The 23,044-nt window shown below is 42.6% G+C and overlaps 1 protein-coding gene across 14 annotated transcripts in view; it reads right to left on the bottom strand.

The window, feature by feature from the left end:
- AGRN (agrin) overlaps positions 1-23,044 on the bottom strand; it is a 578,793-nt gene that overhangs the window by 297,270 nt on the left and 258,479 nt on the right. For 8 of the 14 annotated variants that reach the window (XM_040325972.1, XM_040325970.1, XM_040325977.1 and 5 more), the window contains one exon: positions 2,535-2,546. The exons of the other annotated variants lie outside the window; for them this stretch is intronic. In XM_040325972.1, the coding sequence (XP_040181906.1) occupies positions 2,535-2,546 (12 nt within the window). The remainder of the gene's footprint in view (positions 1-2,534; positions 2,547-23,044) is intronic. 14 annotated transcript variants of the gene reach the window in all.

Genomic DNA, 23,044 nt, shown 5'->3' with positions numbered 1-23,044 from the left:
GCTAATATCTGAATTTAAAGCATAAAATCCAGCTTTTTGACAAACTTAACATTATAAGTCAGGGCAGAGAAATTATCAACTTTTCTTTTTACCAATCTTTTTTCCTTATGCTTGAATTACACTGTTCAAATCCTGCGTGTTGCCATGGGGAAACTGTGGAGACGACTATCTCCAAGGAATGCAGCAAAGTCTACATAATGCTCTGCCTATACATACTGACATCCAGGGTATAATTTTTGTTTCCACAAAAGTTGGCGATTTCAATGTACTGCTTTACAATATATAACTTGTCAGGAAAGTGAATTTATCTTAAAATAGACGGAGAACTTTGCTGTCAAACAGAAATTGAGTTCTGTCACTTGTTATGAACAACGCGAGATAACGCTCTGAGATGACATACTAAAAAAAGTAGAGGCTGACACCGCCCAAAACTGATACAGTATTCTCTTTATTAATAGGGGAGCGTTGGGTTTAATCTCCTACTGACTTCTTCTATTTCTTGGGTATCTTGCAGTGAATTTGCACTTTTGGAGTTCATGTTTTGATCCTTCCCCACCTTGGATACCCTTCATATGGCTGCAGAAGAAGTCACTTCTGCTGCTGAATCACTACTGTTGCTGCTTCTTTGTAATGTGAAAGAAAAATACAACACATAAAGTGAGGCCCTTGTATAATGGCCACAACAGGTAGGCTTGAGTTCTCATTTAGAAATATTTCACCAATGCATACAATGATACTAGAAGCCAGAGGGCGATTCAATCCAACAGCATATACCCAAAACTGACTTTTTCATTGGTCTGAAATGAAGTTTCCTTGAGGCTGGAGCCTTAGTACGGGTTCAGGCCCTAGACTGCCCAGGCATCATTGATTGCTATGGTGCAGGAGATCAATGGCATCCTAGCAAGCAACAATGGGGAGGAAGACCCATAACGTGACCTCTGCCCTTATAAACCCAGAGCAGCAGCACATCAGATTATGTCATCTCACTGTCAGCTCTTTGCTCTCTTTCGATCATGTTTGTCAACAAATCAGCATGCAGCTCACCCGATTGGCTCCCAGTTCAGACCCTCCCTCTCCCAGTCTAAGGGCTACCATATTGTAGATTGCAAAAGGCTGACGGCAAGTCATCATGGTACGTAGAATGATTGCTATTTAAATAGCAGATCATGATTTATCAATGGACACAAAGCTGCATTCATTTGTGTTTTTTATATATGCCTGGAGTTCTGTCCTCTGAATAATAATAGACACTAACATCCTCAAGCTGACTAAAAAGAGCCTATCTGCTATGAACACACAACTGGCCCCGGTGCTGTGAAAAGGGAATAACTGCATCTTGGCATCGCTTTTGGCAAATATTTACCCAAAGATGAACAAACATAAGGGCTCATTTACACTTGCTTTGGCTTCAACACATATTAATGGCTAGTTTACACTTGCTTCAAAACAAGGCTTCGGACAGGCTTTGTTAAAGCTCTCTGAACGCCAGTCAAAGCCCCATCACTAAATAAAATGGTTAGCTTACAGTCCTGTTTACACCTGCTTTTGCTTCGGCATTGCTTCAAAAATGATATCCCATGTACGGTAGCTTTAGTGGTGTTCCAAAGCGTCTTCAAAGCCTCCATAGAAGTCTATGGCAAAGCTTACTTGAAGCCCCACAAAGCCTCATGGAAGCACCAAGTAAAAGCAAGGTGTAAACAGGACTGTAAGCTAACCATTTTATTTAGTGAGAGGAGCTTTGCCTGGCGATAATAGAGCTTTAACAACGTGTGTCCGAAGCCTTGTTTTGTGTAAACTAGCCTTAACAATGATGCTACCGACATCTGCAAATGTTATTCAGGCTCCATGCAAACTGCTAACAAAAGCTGTGAACCAATCACATGAGCTAAAAAGGTTATTTCTGAGATTTTTTCCCCAATAGAGTATTTTCCCCAAACAGGTTTCTAAAATGCTTGTCCAACGCTAGGTTCACACCTATGCGCGTGGCTCTGGGTATGGCTGGGATTCCCACATCCGCAACCACCAGCAGTAAAAATGTGCTTGTGTGAGAAAACGTGCAGGGCTGACATTAATTCTGAATGGCACCCCCACACATGTAAAAACGGTTCGGGGGGGGGGGCAATCGCCCTCTCAGAACACAAAAGCTCAGCAAGGGAGATTGCTGTAGTACAGCGGCCCCGACCAGAGCTGTTAGTATTTTTTTTTTCAGTTGAACAAAAAAAGAATGGTGTGTTCCAGGCTCTATGCTCAACACAGTCTGATTTTTATAATCTCATTTAGATCCCCCCAACAACTATGTAGTGCGAGGGCCCGTTTAATTGAATACAATTGATTGGATATTTAGGAAGGTCTTCAAAATATATCGTTTTGGTTAATCCAAGGTTGATTGTACAAAAAGTGTAAAATCAGATTGTAATGTGTATGGTGATCCTTAGTTCTTTCACCTATCTTGGTCTTTCTAATTATTGCCAAACTTTCAAACACAAATCACAATCTACATATAGAAAACATCAATGTATATTATTCAGCCTTACCTTGCAGTTCCACTGCAGCATAATAAAACACAAAGTATAATAAATGATTAATACATATGTTAAATGGCACTTGTGCATTATAAAATGTGCGTATGCAATCCAGTACAATCATGAACTTCATAGTGTGGTGTAATGGTGAGTAATGATGCTGTGTAATTGTCAGCCTTGAAATTTCGAAGATATTTATATTACATATAATTGGGATTTTATGTCCATATAAACAGAAGATTAGGAGGGACATTAACATGTCGCTGCAACAACCAGGTATATCTGCAGAGAATCCGCGATGAAGAATGCAGAGAAAACAGTATAAAGCAACATTTACTTTCAACACACGTAACCACTTTGCGAGAATAAGAAAAATACACCAGAAAAAGAAAGCAACATTTTTCAATAAGTATAGTTACATTTGAAAAATAAATAAAAAATAACCACAGCACAGACGCTAGTGAGAAATAGGTCTTTACACATTAGCAGCATTAGGTAAAGTATATTTGCTATGAATCTATGTACAGTTCACTGATCTATGTTAATAACATTTTAGCAGCTGTGCTCACTTCTTGTCCTTGAGATAATTGTTGTTTTAAAACACGCAATGGGGTGTAGTTATAAAAAAAAAATGCAGAGCTTTTTGTCCTGTGAAACCGCATGTAAAATCATTCATTCGTGCATCAACAATTGTTACTACGATAATTTCCTTCCAAGTTGAATGGTATTCGTCATACAGAATAAATCGGTCAAGGTCTGCATTATCGCAACGAGATGGCGCTGATCATTATAGGAAATACTTATTTCCTATGATCGTCAGCTCCATCTAGTGGCCATACTGAGGTTTTTTCCTTATTCACGCTATTCTGCATGAGAAATACCATTCAGCCTGGATGAAAAGTAGTCTAATAACACTCGATCGCACAGAATGACTTCGCTTGAAGTGTCAGAGGATGAATAGCTTGTTAGTTTTATAAATACACCCCTATGTCTTTGAATATATCCATGGACCAGTCTTTCTCAACCTTTTTGTCACAGAGGAACCCTTGAATTATTTTCAGGTCTCAGAGAACTTCTGCCAAAATCAAGTCACTGGTGGCCAGCAGTCAAATGTCCATCAGGCCGAAGGGCGCGCCCTTTTTGAGAGCGACACTGCTGCTTGACTCCTTTTTAGTATGTTTGCACTGCCGGCTGCGGTCCTGGGTTCCCTCTCCGGACCCTGACTTGAGTCTAGAGCAAACATGGCTGTTTTGCAAAGATTGGGGAATAGATACTGTTTATTTCAGTAATGAAGGCTCACAACCATATCCCTTACGAACCAGCGTAAGACAGCTCATATAGGTTTACAGTGAAATGTAAGTTTGTATCTTTGCGTATAGCTGCTTAATCCAAGTTTTGGTTGGTTGTTGAACCTTACCTGATGTCTGAGGCGGCGTACACACGGTCGAACATGTCCGCTGAAACTGGTCCGCAAACCAGTTTCCGCGGACATGTCCGACCGCGTGTACGGCCTAGCGGACAAAAGTTTCTTAGCAAGCTAAGAAACTTGTCCGCTGGAAACATGTCCATCGGACATTTCCGATGGTTAGTACACCTAATCGGACATGCCCGCTGGTTATGACGTGTAACCAGCGTCCCGAAATCCCGCGCATGCGTCAAATTGATTCGATGCATGCGTGGAAGCATTGCACTTCCGTGTCAGAGAACGTCGGTGTCTTCTACGTCACTGCGTTCTCTGTCCGCGGGGATTTTGGTCTGATGGTGTGTACACACATCAGACCAAAAGCTCCCAGGAGACATGTCAGATGAAAACGGTCCGCGTACCGTTTTCATCGGACATGTCTCCTCGTGTGTACGGGGCCTGAGATTTTCCGTCATTCTCATGTAACCATGTCTGTTGTGAACTGTGTTCCCATGTCTCGTTTAATAAACATTTGATTTGGGAAAAAAAAAAATGTCCATCAGGCAGGCCATAGACTGTGCAAAATTATTTCTTGCAATCACAGGTTGCAGGAAAGAAACTTGCATAATCCCCACATCAACACAGACAGTGTGGACATGGGAATCCCTTCTGCTGAGACATTGTCTTCTCCCAGCTCGGAGGCAGATGTCGGTGAGAAAAGCCATCCCTGCCAGAAGAAGACCGTGATTATCGCTAGTGGCTATAGCAGCCACTTGCAATATTGCAAGTGAATTCCGCAGGCTGGTTGTACAATTTGGTACATTCAGCCTGCCCATTAATGGTTTGAATCATGGCTAGTTCCTGCTTTATGGCTGGCCCTACACTGGTGGTTAGTGGGATGAATACCCCCCCTATACAGACAGTTAAAAAGATTATTGGTGCCATGCAGCTGGCTCTGCTGAGTGGAATTCATCCCATAACTATGGAGACAACACCAAATGTGGGGTCAAACCACCCAAGGAGCCCCTACCAGAATCCAGAGGAACACTAAGATTGAGAATGGCTGCCATAGACATTACATATTTTAATCTAGTTGTACCGCTCTCTGTGCTTTGTTTTGACATCACAGGTTTCAAAGAGTGCAAGCATTGCTTTGTTCTTATTCAGTTTGTTTACAGTATGCACAGGAACTGAAGAACTAGTCCAGGGGTGCCCAACCTATTGAAGAGCAAGGGCCATTTAAGCGACTTGGTAACCGGTCGCGGGCCACAATGAGCGGAGCGGGTGGATGGCAGCCCACTCTATAGAGCCCACTCTACTCTCCGCACACCAAACTCACATGTAATAGAAGTCTATGGCTCAGTGCATGTAACCCACAGGTGCACTTCTCTGCACCTGTGGATCAGTTTGAAATCAGCCCAGTAACCACTGCAAAACAGATAAGCCCATATATACACTGTGATTTTAGTAATAAACTGACTTTTAGTAACAGTATTCTATTCTATTTTATTCCATCCCAGAGCAGGAGGTCGCTGGCCACATCAGAGGGCTCCGCAGGACACATGTGGCCCCCGGGCCACTGGTTAGGCACCCCTTAAGTAAATGAGAGCATCCATAAACTGACTTCTATACGGCACCGCACCTACATGGCAGCAAAGCTAGTTCAGCACCCTCACTTTTCTTCCGCTAGGTCACCTTCTCATCCCCAAACTAATATCTGGATGATAAATGAGCTTCATTATACTGAAGAATGCCATCAATCTGCTCACTCTGTTCTCTCCTCCAACCCATAAGCTTCCACTGTTGAATAGACAAGCCCAGTGTAATGCAATAGAACCGGCCTGCCTCGCAGTTATTCTCCACCCTCTCAAAGTTGCAGTCCTGCATTCAATTCTAATTTAATGTGAAATGCACTAACCCATCACAATCAGATTGGGCTTACTGCAGGTAAAATAATTCTCACTGGTTGCCATGGGTCATTGTGTTCTTTCCCCTGCTCCTTGCCTCCTAACTGTATAAACACACTCAATATATAATACAGCAATATATATTTAAAATATCCAATTGTTAAGATAAACTCACTTTTTTTGGAAGAGGCAATAATTATATCTCCGACACTCCACTAAAGTATACTAGGTACTGTCCCTGCATTAAATATATCCACTGCAACTCCATAAATGATGGATATACAACTGTCAAACTGACATCTTTTTAAGGCTCCTGTTCCATCGAACAATATAATAATAACAATAATAATAATACCAAAATGTGTTTTTCTTCCCATCTGTCATTTAATGAAACTGAACAGAACAGATAAGACAAAAGTGTGTAAGTAAAGCCCAACTGACACGAGGCGTCTTCGATACACAGTCGATATTCCACTGTGATATCTTTGTAATTACAATATTATATGGCACATTTCAACTTCTGAGTGCTTTACAATCATACTGGAGGAGCAATCATACCTCTTCTGCCAATTTAACAACACCTCCGGTGGGAAACTGGGACAATGGAAAGTACAGCAAACTAGGAGATTAGAGGCATGTGGAGCAATGTACTTTCCAGTTCCAGGATATTTATAGTATAGGTCAGCATGGACTTAAGGTCAGGGAATATACCCAAAGTGCAGCAGTAGGGCCGCTACACAACAGAACGCAGTGTGGGAAAAGTTGCGTTCCATGCACGTTTGCTGCACTTAAACCACACTGCCTTTGTGATCTGTTGTGGGTGCCAGTACAATGTTACGGCACCTCAAACACAGACCATAAATGCAGTGTGTGACTTATCGAAATCTGGAAACCCCCTTTAACAAGTGAATGGGTATGGGGTACATTGGACCCCTACTCATTCACCAACAAAGTGTCAAAAAGTAAATAAAAATGCACACAGTTTTTGACAAATCCTTTATTTAAAAAAACAATATCCTCCGGTGTTGATCCATCATCAATCATGAGGAACGCTGGCCGCTGAGCCCCAAAAAAAAGGCCACACCCAACGAAGGCTCCCGCCATCTGACAGCTCTGCCACCTCCCACTGCTTAAAGCGGGGGTTCACCCTATCGACGGGAAAAAAATTTTTTTTTTTCTTTTACCTTAAAATCAGGCATTGTAGCGCGAGCTACAGTATGCCTGTCCCGAATTTTTTACCCCCGTACTCACCTTGTAGTCGTCCATCGAAGATACCGGGGAATGGGCGTGCCTATGGAGACGGAGGATGATTGACGGCCGGCTCTGGCGCGTCACGCTTCTCCGGAAATAGCCGAAATAGGCTTGGTCTTCACGACGCGTGCGCATAGCCTGTGCGCAGGCGCCGTGAAGAGCCGAGACCTACTCCGGCTGTCTTCGGGGAGAGTGACGTGCCAGGGCCGGCCGTCAATCATCCTCCCTCTCCATAGGCACGCCCATTCCCCGCGGGAGCCGAAATCTACGATGGACGACTACAAGGTGAGTACGGGGTTAAAAAAATCGGGACAGGCATACTGTAGCTCGCGCTACAATGCCTGTCTCGATGGTAAAATGTGTCGGGGGGGGGGTGAACTACCGCTTTAATAAATTGCTCCCACGGCTCCTTAGTTTATTTATCGCGGGAGGCAGCAGAGCTGTCCGTCGGTGGGAGCCTTCGTTGGGTGCAGATTTTTTTTTTGGGGGGGGGGGTCAGCAGCCAGCATTCCCTGTGATTGATAGATTTACACCAGGGAACTTTTTTCTCCCCCAATAAATTTGTCAAAAACTGTGTGTGTGTTTTTATTTACTTTTTGACACTTTTTTTGGTGAATGAGTACCCCATAATCTTTCACATGGGGGGGGTGTCAGGATTTGTGGGCCCCTTGTTAAAGGTTGCTTCAAGATTCCAATAAGTCACCCCCCCACAATCACTGGGTCATGGTTGTGGGGAAGAGACCCTTGTCCTCATCAACATGGGGAAAAGGTGATTTGGGGGGGGGGGGCCTTATCCCAAAGCCCCCTCCGTAATGAGGGAATGTGGACTGGTATGGTTCAGAAGGGGGGGTGCTCGCTTGTCCCTCCTCTTTCTCGGCCTCCCAGGCTGCATGCTCAGATAAGGGTCTGGAATGCATTGGGGGGGGGGGGTGTGGCACAAGTTTTTTTTTTTTTATTGTCGGTAATTTTTTTACATTCAGCTGTCAAGAAAGGGGAAAAAACACAGTAAGAAGCAATTTAATAAAAAATAAGAATACAGGACCCTTGGACGTGTATGGATTTGAATAGGGACATTGTTTGATGTCCCTTTAAGAGTAGGTTCACAGTGGCAGCGGGAATGAAATTGTGAAAGTTCAGCTGAACGTGCACAATTTCATTCCCGCATGTCAGTATCGACTTAGGGGGCGATTTTAGAGACATCTGTGCGGGTTTCTGTGGGAATTGGTGTGGCGTCGCACCGTTCTGGACAGTGCCGTTGCCGGCAATTGCCGCTGATTTGGCATGCGATTTGACATGTCAAATCGCATGCCAAATTGCTCCAATGTGAACCAGGGCTCAATGTTTGGTTTTAGAAGAATTTCTGCTTGGATTTGGCTGTAAGCAGATGCAGCGCTCTTTTCCTGAAAACTAGTGCGGGGCAAATGGGTCTGTTGACTATGAAAATGAATTAAATTCCAGCTTTCTCTCCCCAGCTCAGAAAATAAAACACAAACACAAGATTGTATGCTACAGGCTACACCACTATTAAATGGTTTTACTAGTTTTCACAAATGACTCTTCATCTATTGAATAAAGTGCTATTTATATGTTGTACCCAATGCAAAAATCCTGTTAAATAAGTGGAGAAAAGGTGCTGTGGTATAGTAACCCATAGTAACGGAATAATTTCAACGCCTCCGGCGAAATGCACAGCATGGTACTTATATGTCATCAACAGAGGACAGAGAGAATAAGCAAATCTAAAGCACAGATTCCATCACATATCAACGGACAAAAATTACCAAAATTGTTCCTGTAACAAGCCGCTACAAAGCAGGTTTATAAATGAGATGAACACATATCTACTTTTATTATCATCTATTCTCTATCCAGGAAATAACAATTTTTTTAAAGGCTGTGGGGCAGGAGCAATTTGAATCATATTTCCAGGGACTAAAAACAGCAAAGCGGTTGTGTTGCCCACAGCAACCAGTCAAGTAAAAGTTACCTTCTGTGCAAAAAAAAAAAAAAAAAAAAAGGACAGGTAGAATCTAATTGGTTACTAGCAATTTTTCTATTTTTCTTTTCTCTTGACTGTGCCATTGCCCAATACAGGATTAGCAGAAAGTCTAAAAGAAGTGACTCTTTCATGCAGTTAAAGGGGAAGACTTATTGATCTGATATTCGGAAAAGAAATGAAGCACAAAACTAGAATTATTGATTATGGAAACCTACATTTCAGCTGACCAAAAAAAAAGAGAAGAACGATGAGAAGCTAAGTAACAACTCAAATTTTCAGTTAATATTCTTTTCTCCAATTTTGATGAATCAATTCCAGAAATCAGAAGATCTGTATAACCAGGAAAAAGGGTTTTAAAAATACCTGTGCTCTTTCCCAATGTTAAACTGATAGTACAGTCTGTAAAGGCAATATGGGAGGTCAATATAAAGACTAGTGTTATTATTTAATACAGGTATTTATATAGTGATGTCAATTTTTATTTTGCTGCTCTTTACATACTGTACATCCATCACTGCCCTCAAAAAACCTTCAACCTAGGGTCCCTGACTTACATGCACACACATACTAGAGCCAATTTAGACACAAGCCAATGAATCTACCATCAGTATGTCTTCGGAGTGTGGGAGAAACCAAGACATCCAAAGGAAACCCATGCAAGCACAGGGAGAACATGCAATCTCCACTGACACAATGTTCTAGCCAGGATTCGAACCCCAGTGCTGCAGGACAGAAGTGCTAACCTCAAAGTCACTGTGCTGCCCAAAACACATATTTAACTATTTATACTAGTTTATTAAAGGAGAAGTATTGCCAAAGTTTTTGGCCATTCTTCTTTGGATCACAGGAGTGCAGTTCGTTCTGTGGTCCTGTGATCCGTCACAGAGCCAGTCCAGGCTCTGAAAAGATCCCAACCATAAGGTCGGTATCCACCCAAAAGCCTGGACCAGCACCTGGCTCAGCCTCTTAGTGACATGCTGAGAGACTGAGCCCGCCTCTCCCACCCCCTCCACAGCTCTGAGCTCTAGTGAGGGCTGCAGTGGAAAGCACAGAGCCGAAGACTGACAGTCATGGCTCTCTGCTCAGAGTGGAGGGGAGAACCTAAGCGATCAGCGGTGTTTGATCGCTCAGTTCTCACTGCAGAGCTGGCTGGAGACTGATGCAGCATCCAATCGATGCTCTATCCACCTAGGTCAGAATAATGGTTTATTTTATTTAAATCCAGACCTTTTCTCTTTTCTTTTTTTACCCAGAGATCAATTTTAAAGGATAAGCACGAAAGAGCAGTTATGCTTTTTCTGCCCTAAGCCCTCAAAGCTAAAAGAACCCCCATCCTTGCCCATATAATGTCCTGACCTGGACACTCGCTAACTACACATTGTACTACGTGCCAAGGTAAATAACGGATGCAGGATCCAGTGACCAAAGCAAATATTACAGGCTGGTCCCACAAAGTGGTGTCTGGGCACAGTCTACAAGGTACACATAGAGGGCAAATGATCCAGAAAAATGCTAGATAGCCCAGGGAAATAAGCAGTCTGATCTTGATAGTAGCTTCAGAGAAAAATGCATGTATTAAAAAATAAAATACTAATCCAGAGCTTCTAACAAGAGAACAGGTCTATTACCCAAGGACACCAGCAAAAAATGAAGCCTCAGACTTGGTGGGGTTATAGGAGTATGCTCTAGGGGCAGCCCTGGTAAATATGCCAGTGTCCAATCCCCTGAAGATAACCTGCATATTGCCCATGGTCTATGGATACAAGTCCGGTGTCCTGCATCTATAAGATTTTGCTCTGGAGGATATGAAGATCAATGTGGGCCAGAGAGGGGTCCTTTTGCTCAAAGGGTTAGGCCAAACATAAAACTGTTTTCTCCGAAAATACAGTTATCCTTTAATAATTGCAACAGCAGTAGTCAAAACAATACCAGCATAAAATGTCTCCCATAGTACCAACGTTTATTTAATAACATATATATAAAATTAGCATAGTGCAACAAGGCAGTAGTGGTCATTGGTACAATAGAAGGAAAAATAAAAGCAACAGCTAGTCTTGCTGTAGCTCTGCACAATACAAAATGCTGCCCTGGTTTCACTAAAGGGCACATTATAGAAAAAGGATAGTTAGTTGTCATTAACTTCCAAATTACGGCAGTCTATAAAGAGATTTAAGATTCCGCGGGTACCTCGTTTCTCCACCTGTGTCTACTTTTACTGTCATCTCATGTGAAGGTCAATGTAAAATGCATTACTAATGCATTAGAGAGCAGAATCAATGAGCGCAATGCCAGCAGTGAACCAGAAGAGAATGAAGTTCAAGGGCCTAAGACTCCGCTATAGAGGAAGGTAAACACAGATGATTCAGCTAAAGTGGAAATGTGAGAGGCTGGCGGTGTAGAAGATTTAGCACAGCCAGATCGCCAAACTCCCACCGGAGACATGAGTAATGAAACAAGGAAAGCATTTCAAAAGTTGAAATAATGTTGAAAAATGAATTAAATCTGGAGGGACAGAAATCTGTATTAAACATTTGATAATATAATGAGCAATTTATCATTTCTAGGATTAATTATTTTTTTTGCATAGTTTTTTAAGCTGCCACTTCAGGACACCTTGGAAGAGAAGTGATGATTGGTGCTCCAGCACACTTATCAAGGGAAACAGTTGTGTTATTTTTCTCTTGTGTCATTTATAGGAATTAAGATTATCTGGGTGTCTCAGGATCTTACAGGAGAATTGATTTTATTTATGAACCACAAACAGCTCACTGATTCTAAATTGTTTTAGTAGTTTAGTGGACCAGCTCTTTCTACATTGTTTAGGAAGAGTGATTGTGACAACAGTCACATCTCTACATTTTAGATTCTTTCCACCCCTTCCTACACCCATATTCATCTTATTTAAAGCTGGATTCCAGGTACAACATTTTTCATTATATTATATTCCTCAATAGTCACAAAACATATAAATCTACTTTAATGTGTACCAAATTCCTTTAAAACCCCAGATAATAATTTGTAAAAGTAGCAGTGACATCATCGCTGTGCTGTACATAACCTGTGCGGAGAGCACAGTTGTGGAAGGGACCCAGCAGCTCCACCCACTACAGGCTGCCTATAGAAAACTACAGGAGGGGGCGGAGACAAGACCAGTCACCCTGCATAAGTAGAGAGAGCAGCAGTGACCGGTCTTTATTACAGCAGGCTCCTGCACAGAGGCAAAGTGTCACACTGGATTACTGCACAGATCTGAAAGAATTGCACAAAGCCCCCAAGATTCAAGTAAGAATTCACATACCTATCGTATTTAGACAATATCTGCTTTTGCTAGAGTTTACAAAAGATAGTGCAGCGCTAGTAAAAAAGTCCATCAAATAATCATCCCAGTGATCTTCAGAAAGTGACTATATGCAAAACACATGCAGGTGATGAACGTGGCATGATAGGACACCTCCACCAATGATAGGAATGTCCGCTCACCTCCCAGGATGGACCCTCTATTAGATAAGGTCAAATGCGCATTCCCATAGGGATATAATCCTGGCAAAACAGCAACAGCGGTCAATCCAGGAACCAGCGTTTCAAGTGCTCAGATAAATACCAGTGGAGCATGGTTCCATTCATGAAGAAAGAGGACATGCCATAGTGTTCTCCATAATACAATCACAGTTTAATAAAATAAATATATAAAAACTCACAAACAATGGCACTATCCCAGTGCCAGGGAATACAGCGAAAAACGCGTGGTGTGGTGGACAGCTGCGGGTGACGTCACGTCCTTTCCCTACCGAACGTTGCGTCCCTTGGGGTGGGACTTCTTCAGCGGAGTATAGGGAAGGACGGCGTGCACCCGATAAATAGAGAGCCCATTGCCATGGAAATGGAAACGCCGCATCAACGTGATGCGACGTAGAGGGGAGGAGAAGGCAAGAAACGCCCACCCCGGTCATGTGATCTGTGTCAGAAAGTCTGAGAAGTAATAAATGAACACTGATCACCACAGCGCTAGGCTGTAGAGGGATATACGCTAGAGTTTAGCTTTAATCTATATCAGAGTGCACCAACCTGGTGTACTGAATCCACAACTGCAGAGTTGTGCATGGAAGCTGGAGGATCCATGCTGGAGACAACAATGCTTGCCAAAATGTCCCTTACTTTTTGTCACGTGTCACAGTTCCAAGCACAGGTAACACTTGAGAAAGAAACACAACACTGGCCCGGCAGCTTTCTGCACAGTATGTAGTAAAGGACTGTCACTAAACAGTAGCAGTAGAGCTGCATGATTAATCGAAAAAAAAAAAAAAATCACGATCTCGATTCAACATCCCTTCTCCCCAATGATTTTAATTCAGCAGTTCCCCGATTCATACAGTGAGTGTATAGCTGTTCTCTGCTCACTCACAGCTGCCAAAAAAATAAATGTTTAACAATATTGTCAGCGCTGGGAGATAACTATAAACAAAGTATCATCTGGAGACCAAAGGAATGAACTTCGGTCTGTAAATGAGGTCAGTTTAACCACTTAAAAGACTACACCTTTTTCTGACACTTGTTGCTTACAAGTTAAAATCTGCATTTTTTGCTAGACTACTTCCAAGTGCACTTGTAGTGCAAAGTGTATTTGCCTTTAGTAAATAACCCCCAATGTAAGCTTTGTAAGACTAGTGCTTTTAATCAAGTCAGACCTGCCCATTATGCCCAACATACACATGGCAAAATTCAGCAAATTTCAACCGGGTTTAGATCTCAAAAATTGATAAATGCAACCTACCCTAAACAATTTCTACTAAAACCAAAAAGCAATGAAAACTGCAGACAGTAGGATGCCTCAATCTATTTGGTCATTCTTCTAAATTTGGTTAAAAATGGTTGAAAACTGCCTTGTTTATGGCGACAGAATTGAACTGACGGAGAGAATCTGTGAAGCATAGTCAATGTTCAGCAATACTAAGCAGGACATGTATACAGTGAGCAAACATATACTATATAGCCTCATACATATAAACACACAAAAGGATTGTATTTGATGTTTTTTTGTTTCCAATGTTTGGACAAATGTTGGAATTCCTGGTTTTTGGTCTGCGTTGCTGCCCGCATTCCATACTGAAGTGATCTGTCAGCTGCTGCAGTTTAGAAGATCAGTTTAATCTCATCGGCCTCCTGAGGACTGTGCGGCCTCTCTCCTCACAGCACATGTTGGCCGCAGTTGCTGAAAGTGATTTTTCTCCTTCTCAACCTATGCTTAATTAAACATTAAGATCATTTCTGTAGCTACAACTGCCATTTACGTAACTTTAGTGGTTTCTGAGCGAGCATGATAAACAAATTCAGAAGAATGCCATTATGTAAAGCAAATGCCATGTGATACACTTAAAGAACAATCGGGTCTAATGGAAGAGCAGGATGCTGTTTTCAAATCAGCATTCATCTATCAGGACTAAGTAGACCTCCTAAAATACCAGAATTCCAGATACAAGAAAAACATTTACATCCCTCCCCAAAATGTTATGTAATATGAATCACCACCAAGCCTGGGCTTTGTCAAGTGCTGGTAAGTATTAAGGGCGTGCCCCAATGTATGTAAATACTAACCATCAGGAGGTCAGCATTTGTACAGGAAAATCCTGTGCGATCCTGTGCGGCAAGGATCAACCACCATATGGTGACTACTAACCCTGTGCTCTGTTCATCCTGAATAATTAATAAATCCGTACAAATGCTCTTTGTCTCTTAGAGTGAACCTGTCAAAGTCCTGAACAAATCAAACTGAGAAAATGAGAACAAAATTAACATATAGGGGTAATCTTAAAGGGCTTGTAAAGGTACAATTTTTTTTCCTAAATAGCTTCCTTTACCTTAGTGCAGTCCTCCTTCACTTACCTCATCCTTTGATTTTGCTTTTAAATGTCCTTGGTGTGGTGTCACATTCAACTCCCCATCACAGAATGCTCCGGAAGTCACGTTCCGTTGCCGCCATCTTGCTACACCCCACGCTCCTGCACAGTAATGATAGAGTGAGAAGGGGGCAAGCGGACATCTTGTTACACCCACCGGAGATTTAGATTTCACACTTATTTTGAACACAAAACGGAGCTTATATGCTTAAATATAGTGTTTTTAAATCCGACGGACTGTTTAGATGTTAAATGTGACAATCAGAGGTGTTCGGTCACATGAGCAAACATGTAAGGTCATCAGGTTTGCTGCTGCTTTCAACATTTAACATTTAAACAGTCCGTCGGATTTCCAAATACTGTCTTTAAGCATATAAGCTCAGTTTTCTGCTGAAAATAAGTCTCAAATCTAAAACTCCGGTGGGTGCAACAAGATGTCCGCTTGCCCCCTTCTCACTCTATCTTTACTGTCCAGGAGTGTGGGGTGTAGCAAGATGGCGGCGAAAAAACATCACTTCCGCAGCATTCTGTGATAGGGAGCGGAATGTGACACTGCACCGGCTTCTCCTAGAAAGCAAGATTTTAGAAACCACTTGAAAATAAGACATGCAAAGGGGCTTCATATTAATGCAGAAGGTTTCAAATGTTTTATTATACTGCCTTTATTAAGAAGGAGCATTTGAGAGGCAGAGTTTGCTATCGCTTTAAGCTTTGACAACAAAAACCTGGAAGCCGATTGGTTTCCATTCAGGACTGCACCAGATTTTGCACTCTCCAGTTTTAGTAAATGAGCCCCCCTTGACTTTCCCGCAAAAGTTGGGATTTGTTTCAACCTCCTCTAACTTTCAGGCTTCCCTACAATATTCAGTGTGGCTTTTTTATCAAATTGGGAGACTTCGAAGGAGCAGAGGCACACTCAACAAGTAAGGAAGAGTCTGAAAAGGGTGAATAGGGGGGGAGCATGAAAATGAAGACTGGGTGTGGTGGTCTTTCTAGGGATTAATTTATACAATCAATGGAGGTGCAGAACGTGCCCTCAAATGTACTGTATTTATCGGCGTATAACACGCACAGGCGTATAACACGCACCCTAACTTTAAGAGGGAAGTTTCAGGAAAAAAACTTTCCACAGCCCCCTGCGTATAACACGCAGGCACAGTTTACCCTCTATTTTCAGGGTAAAAAAGTGAGTGTTATACGCCAATAAATACAGTAATACTAGGCGTGTTATAAATAGAGATTAAAGCAAAAAGAGAGCATAACGATCTTGCGTTCTCTTTTTATGCATCTTGGACCATCAAGTACTTCTTGGGCTACTGTCAAGAGAGCGGTAGGATCCCATCTTAGGGACCTAAGGGACATTTGTTTTAATCCTGAATCGGACTATGCTTCAGTGATCATTTGGATTTATTTGCAGGTTCCTGTTCTAAATAGTGGAAGAATCCAGAAGTTGCAAATTCTAAAATAATTAGGAATTTGACCTACAATTTTTTTTTTCCTCAATACGACTGACCTTACCACAGCAGCAACCTGGTACGAATATGCAGTGAACAAATCGGTGCATCAGCACTTGAAGCTTTGAGGAATTTTCCTTTAATTCAGCCTACCTAACAAACAGGCTACAATTTTCCTTTGATATTTCACTATAAATAGCCTGCTGAATATGAATAACAACTTGCCATAAATGGACCATGTGACCATCTACAAATTAAAAATCATCTATCTGCCTACATGAAGGAGGTGGCATCCATTAACATTTATCTGTAGAATGAATGCTCTATTTTAACATGTGTCTATTTAGGGAAATAGTGATATAAAAAAAAATGTGAATTCCCTGCCAGTAATCTAGAAGCCAGCAGAAAGGGAAGACATTCAATGCTTTCATTTTGCAAGGGCAGCAGAGAGATAAGGAAGCTACTGAAGGATTCAAATCATCGCCTTCAAAGCCTGAAGCTTTTGAGGCATAGAAAGACTACGTATTATAGCATGTATGGCAAAACTTTCATGCTGTTCCCATGAAAGGTATCACCACCCGTAAAAGAACAGTGTTCCCCAAGACTAATAAGGCTTTCAGAGCTTGGCACTACAAAGAATTTATAAAATAATAGATTTTTTTCCCCCTGTTCTTTTTTTGTTACTTTATTTCTGCAGCGGGTGCTTCGTCGGGTGGTATCAAGGCCGTGTAATTGGTAGAGATTTTTCTGTGTCAGTTTCCAGCTAAGGCTCAAACACAATGTTTTATGATTGAAAGGAGCTGGTGGGGGAAGAACAGAAGTCTGACAACACAGAACAAAGTTTCCGTGGCAAAAGTTCTTAAAAAGTGAAACCTCTACAGAATCAGAAACCCGATTCACACAATTCCCTCAAGCAAAAGTGTCATATTTTCTGCTTCTAGAGAACGCGGATCAGGGGCAACAAACATGTGACTGCTGTTGAAGTACAGATGTCAGCAAGTCAAAAGACTGAGAAAAGATGCTGTCTGCTACAATTCTGCGGAAGCTGCAAAGTGGCAATTAAAAGCTAGGAAAGGTGATTGCACAAGATTTCCGCTATAGACCAGATCAGAGGACTGAGAGCCGCCAGATCGTAGATAAAAGGTGGCACCTGAATGGCACATGTGGCATCGGAACCAAAAGATTTAGCTTGTATGTTCTCCTTGACAGTAAACAATATCCTTATTCTCCAAATATACCGTATTTATCGGAGTATAACGCGCGCCGGCGTATAACCCGCACCTCAATTTTAAGAGGGAATTTTCTGGAATTTTTTTTTTTTTGTCCAAATAGTAAATGCAATTACAATTAAAAATAAGATAAGCAGCAATGTACAGCAAGCAACTCAGAGAGCATTACAGTACCTTAGGGCTTCTAGCTGTCAGCACTCGATGGTGGAAGGGAGAGAGCGGGAACTTTTTGTCCTCCCAGTTTGTATTCCCTCCAAATTTCTATATTTTGGGATGTGACAAAGATCGCTTGCAGCAACATAAAAACTTTACTTTTATGTCTTTTTTTCCAATAAAGATATACAGAGGGGAAGGAGGACGACGAGCGCCTGCCGGAAATCACCGCCGGAAATCACTGAGCCATCATCTCCACTCGGCTGTCACGTCACACACGCACAGTCCCGCCCCCGCCATTGGCATTGGACCATCTCCTGTGACAGACAGAACTTGGTGGCGGAGGCGGGACTGTGCGTGTGTGACGCGACAGCCGAGTGAGAGCCGAGAGGAGATGACGGCTCTGTGATTTCCGTGGGCGCTCGTCCCCCTCCTTCCCCTCCGAGGTATGCTATCGGCGTATAGCGCGCACCCGTGATTTTCCCCCTATTTTCAGGGGGAAAAAGTGCGCGTTATACGCCGATAAATATGGTAATACATATACATCCACTACTTAATAGCCCTGCAATCTATTTTTCATGAAAATGTTTCTTACTGCATTTTTTCGGTCACCTTTTAATGTCCTCTAAGTTAGTAAACCTCACGTTTTCCCTCTAATGTCTGTTGTTTGGAGTTTGTGCACAATCGTTGCAGTCATGCGCACTGCCCTATGCACAACACAAATCCCATAGTACCTAGTCCATCTCAGGAGCGAGCCAGAGAGGATGGTTATGTTCCTACATACAGTGAGACCATGGAGAACTAACAGCCACCTTCTAACAGGAAGTCGGATCACACTAGGTGATTTGGAGGAGGCTGAAATCAATAGAATGGGCGTTTTAGACTCATAGTTTTACTAAACCGAGGACCGTGCATTCACAATATCTGGTCTCCCACAGTACACATGGAACATGGAATATGAAATTGTTTTAGTAAATATAAACTGCTAAATACCTTTTCTCATCAGCAGTTAGAGCAGTCTTGTGACTTCTATCAGTATCTGGTTAAGGAGGAGTTTTCATTCTCCTTTCTCCTATAAGGCTGCATTAACCCCTGAACTGTCTGGACAGTGCTGATTGGCCCTGTGCTGATCACATGCACTCTCCCAAGAAAAAAAAAAAACTCTAGCAATTCACACCAAACTGAGCATGTGCAGCTTGTCCTTTAGCCTCTGTTCAAACAGGAGATGGATTGGGGACAGTTTAGGAAGTGGAGGAACAGAAAAGACAGGATCAAACAGCCTTTTTACACAATGCAGAGGATTAACCCCTTAGGTTTTACAGTGAGAATAACAAGCATGCTTTACTGCATATATAGACTGATTTACTGTTGTGGGTTTAGTAACACTTTAAACAGAATTTTTTTGTGTCACTTTAATGCTAAATGCACACAGGCGATTTGGCAACTTCCATTGTTTTCTACAGGCTGCTGGCCGCTACACCTGTGCCTCCCAGACACACAAAAATGCTGGGATTTGATGCCGATGGGACAAACCACCCATGTGCATGAGGCCCGAAGAAAAACTCCAATCAAAATTTAAGGTGGAAATCCATTTTACCTCTTTATGCTTTTTGTTTCTCGATGTAGTAATCAAAAGACAGATTAACATATTCTGCAGTATGGCGAATATAGCAGGAACCCATAATTATTTCTATCAATTTATTGTTTTCTGTGATATGGAATAAAAGACAAAGAACAATGCTAAATTCAGCTTGACTCAACTATAGCCCCATATCTCTGGCCTAGTATCTGCATATCTGTGCAGCTCTATACACTGTTGCCAATCTAATTTACACAAGCAGGTCAACTCATTTCCATAACCTATTTTTATATTTTGATGCCTTATCTGACTAAGGCTAGGGCTACACTGGCAAATAAATCTCTCTGTTACTGGGAGATTTACCTGCATGTTGACATTTATCTCATTAGAATCATATGATTTAAGTGTGCAGCGCATGACTGCCAATGAATAGTAAAATGTCTCAGTAGCAAAGAGATTCAACTGCCAATACAGTCCTAGCCAAAACCAGTTAACCAGCTTCCTCCTAATTGTCTCCATCATAAACCGGCTCATACATGGATCGAAATTTTGCCAGTTTAGCAAGACCCAGCTGAGTTTCGATCCATTTAAAACCCCTTTCTGCTCAACAGAAGCCTGACATTAGACCAGCTTTTGTATCTTGGAAAACCAGCATTCAATCAGTGCATGCAGCCAATGGGCTGTAGCGCTGCTCAGTGTACTCTCACGACCGGGGAGTCCCTCTGTCAGATTTTAATGACACAGTTGGGAGGGTTTCCCCCTCCACCTTGAAAGTGTGGATGTGGGAAGCGTGTCAGTTATTTTTTGTTCAGCCGCCTGAAGCCATATTTAGCCAGTTTTAGTCTGAACCCCGAGCAGAAAAGTGTTAACTTGACCAAATATTGGGTTAAAGAATTTAGTAGAGGTGTGTACCCAATATTCTGTTTGTTAGATGGTGTCTGGAATACACAACCTGTGATATGCTTATACATACCAGCCAACATATACGCCCTAGTCCCTGGGACACTGTCCACGACCCACACTTAAGGCTCCCACCTTCTGTGAGGTCCTGCCCAGACCACGTGTACTTTCTGTTTGGTCCCATCCAGATGATGCCCACTTTCTGAATGGTCCCACCCTTAATCCCTCTCACTTGCTCCCATGCATCCCCTTGGTCAATACCCTGGTTTTAGATACGGCACATACTCAGTCCAGGACACAGCATTATCCGCACAGAGATGTGGGACTGTCCTGACAAATCCGGAAAGCTGGCATCTCAGCATATGCAGTTGTTTCTCGCTCATATCCCTGCATGTCTTCATTACTGTGCTGAATTTGCAGACAAAGATGGTAATAGTAATAAACAACAGAAATTAGTATGTCAATCACGATGCTCAATCTTATGTCCAGAAAGGGCAATGAAAGGGCACTGTTTTAAGAAGCAGGTTGGACTTCTTCCTGAAGCTTTTTCTGTACAACAACTTTTTGAGTTTATGATTTAGGGCTCGTTTACACTAGTGGCAGCCTTTGTCGCCCCTCTGAGAATTGATCCAGGGTGGATGGCTTTTCAGAGGATGGTGGACAGGCAGCTGGGAAGTGATATGTCGCCTACTGACCACCTGTTTTAACTCTGAAAAGTCCATACCACGTGTCAAGCATCATTGGGTGAACAGCTGTGCCAGTTCAGGATTTTTTGTGTATTTACAGACCAGAGATTTCCAGATGCATGTTTGATCTATTAGCAGCCGGATAAAAATGTAGAAAAGGAAGGCAGTCCGTTTCCTTTTTTCCACAGAACTAGACAGATTCAGAGGCAATCAAATGTGAACTGACATGCAGTGGCGGCCGGTGGAATTTTTTGGGGGGTAAACAGTATGCCACCCCAAACTTCCCTGCCGGCCGGTCACTAGCACTTACCCCATCACCAGCGGCTTCCCCTGCTCAGCAGCCTCCCGTTCTCTACGGGTCAGCATGGCGATGTCGGAGCCTTCCGATCCTTCCTCCTCCTCTGCGGACAATCGAGAGTCTTTTTTTCCAGCCAATCGCAAAACGGATCTCACACCCGCTTCTGATTGGCCGGGTTGAGGATCAGTGTTTCAACAGTGAATATTCATTGGTTGTTGTAACACACCTGGGTGGGCTCCGGTCGCCCTCAAAGCCTATTAGAGCCTCTGGCTTTAATCGGGTGCTTAAAAAAAAATGGACGCTGTAATAATGCACCCAGAGCCCTAAAAGGGGCCAGACGCATGAATAAGGGGTTGCCGAGGCGGCCATGGATAGATTCATGCTATGCATGAATCTATACATTGCATATAGGGGGTGGCCTGAAGAGAGGGGGCAACGTCCGGGCACCTCTAATGGACAGGCCACCCCTGCTGATATGTTTGTTTACATTCTACTGCCCAACATGGGGCTTGGTCCACGTAAAAAAACTTTAGGCAGACCTGATTGACCCACCCCGGTGAAAAGGGTCTAAAATGTATTTCAAATAATACCTCAATCTGTTCTGTAATTCCCTGTGTAGCAGAACCCAAGCTCAACACTGGCTTGCCCAGTACCATCAATCTAACACAGTTTTTGAATAGGAGGAGATAACACAGGGATGATTTCATCAGAGAACTGCTGCTCCTTCACTGTCCAATCACAGGCCTGAGCATGTCCATGAACAACCTGTTAATTGTGGTAAAGAGAAGGTCAGGGACCTGGCTATGCTATCTGCAGGAGATGAGGGAAGTTTAAAAACAACTGAATCTTTTGCAGATAAAACGGTTCATATATTTGTAATTTAATTACCCATGTAGCTGCTTGCTTATGGTTTTGCTTTTAGCGATCGTTTATGGAGGAGGAAAAGTAATAACAAAGTGTAAGTCAAAGCAATGCCAGGCCACACAAAAAAATCTAAATAAGTGGTATATTAAGATAATTAAATTCCGTCTGGCTGTTCTGACATTTCTCAGCAGTACTTCAGGAGGGATTAATTACTGGGCCAGTGGTGTGATGACAAGCACTATTAATGCTCTGCCCAGGCTGGGAGGGGCCCACAGGCTGCCATTTCATAAATCAATGTTTTGCCGAAGAAGAGAGAAGTTTTCTAGGCATCCACCTTGTTTGTTTACAAACCCGGCATTATTCCTAATTAATGAGGCCGTCATGCCGGATTGTCAAGCCTTCTGTTTCTGGCTCAAAGGCTGACAGAGCAGTAAAATGGCTACAATTTTCCCTGTGTCTTCCTCATAGTGTCGCCATTACTAGACAGAGTCCTTATGATTTCACAGATTAAAAATTGGAACCATAAGGCTGCTATCACACAAAGCGCCGCCGGCGCTTTTGCGTTGCTTTTAGGCCGCCAGCAGGGTGCTTTTAACCCCAGAAAAGGGGGGGAAAAAACTCCCGTAATGTGGCGCTTCCGAAGCGGATGAAAAACACTGGCCATTCATTGCAATGGGCAAGGGCGTTTTGAGAACACTGTATACAGCCCAAAAAAAAGGTTGCTTGCAGGACTTTTCCTGAGCGCCCCGCAACCGCACCGCCCAGTGTGAAAGCACCCATTGTAATAAATGGGAAGCAGTTTTCAGGTGCTATTTCTAGCGCTAAAACATTTGAAAAGTGCCTCAGTGTGAAAGGGGTCTAAAATAAGTAATAATATTTTAACCTCGTACACCCATATATTTTTTA

Source organism: Rana temporaria, chromosome 10, assembly GCF_905171775.1.
Source record: "Rana temporaria chromosome 10, aRanTem1.1, whole genome shotgun sequence".
Classification (NCBI taxonomy): Eukaryota; Metazoa; Chordata; class Amphibia; order Anura; family Ranidae; genus Rana; species Rana temporaria.
Note: the sequence above shows the minus strand (reverse complement) of the source record. Positions and strands in the feature narration are given on the sequence as shown.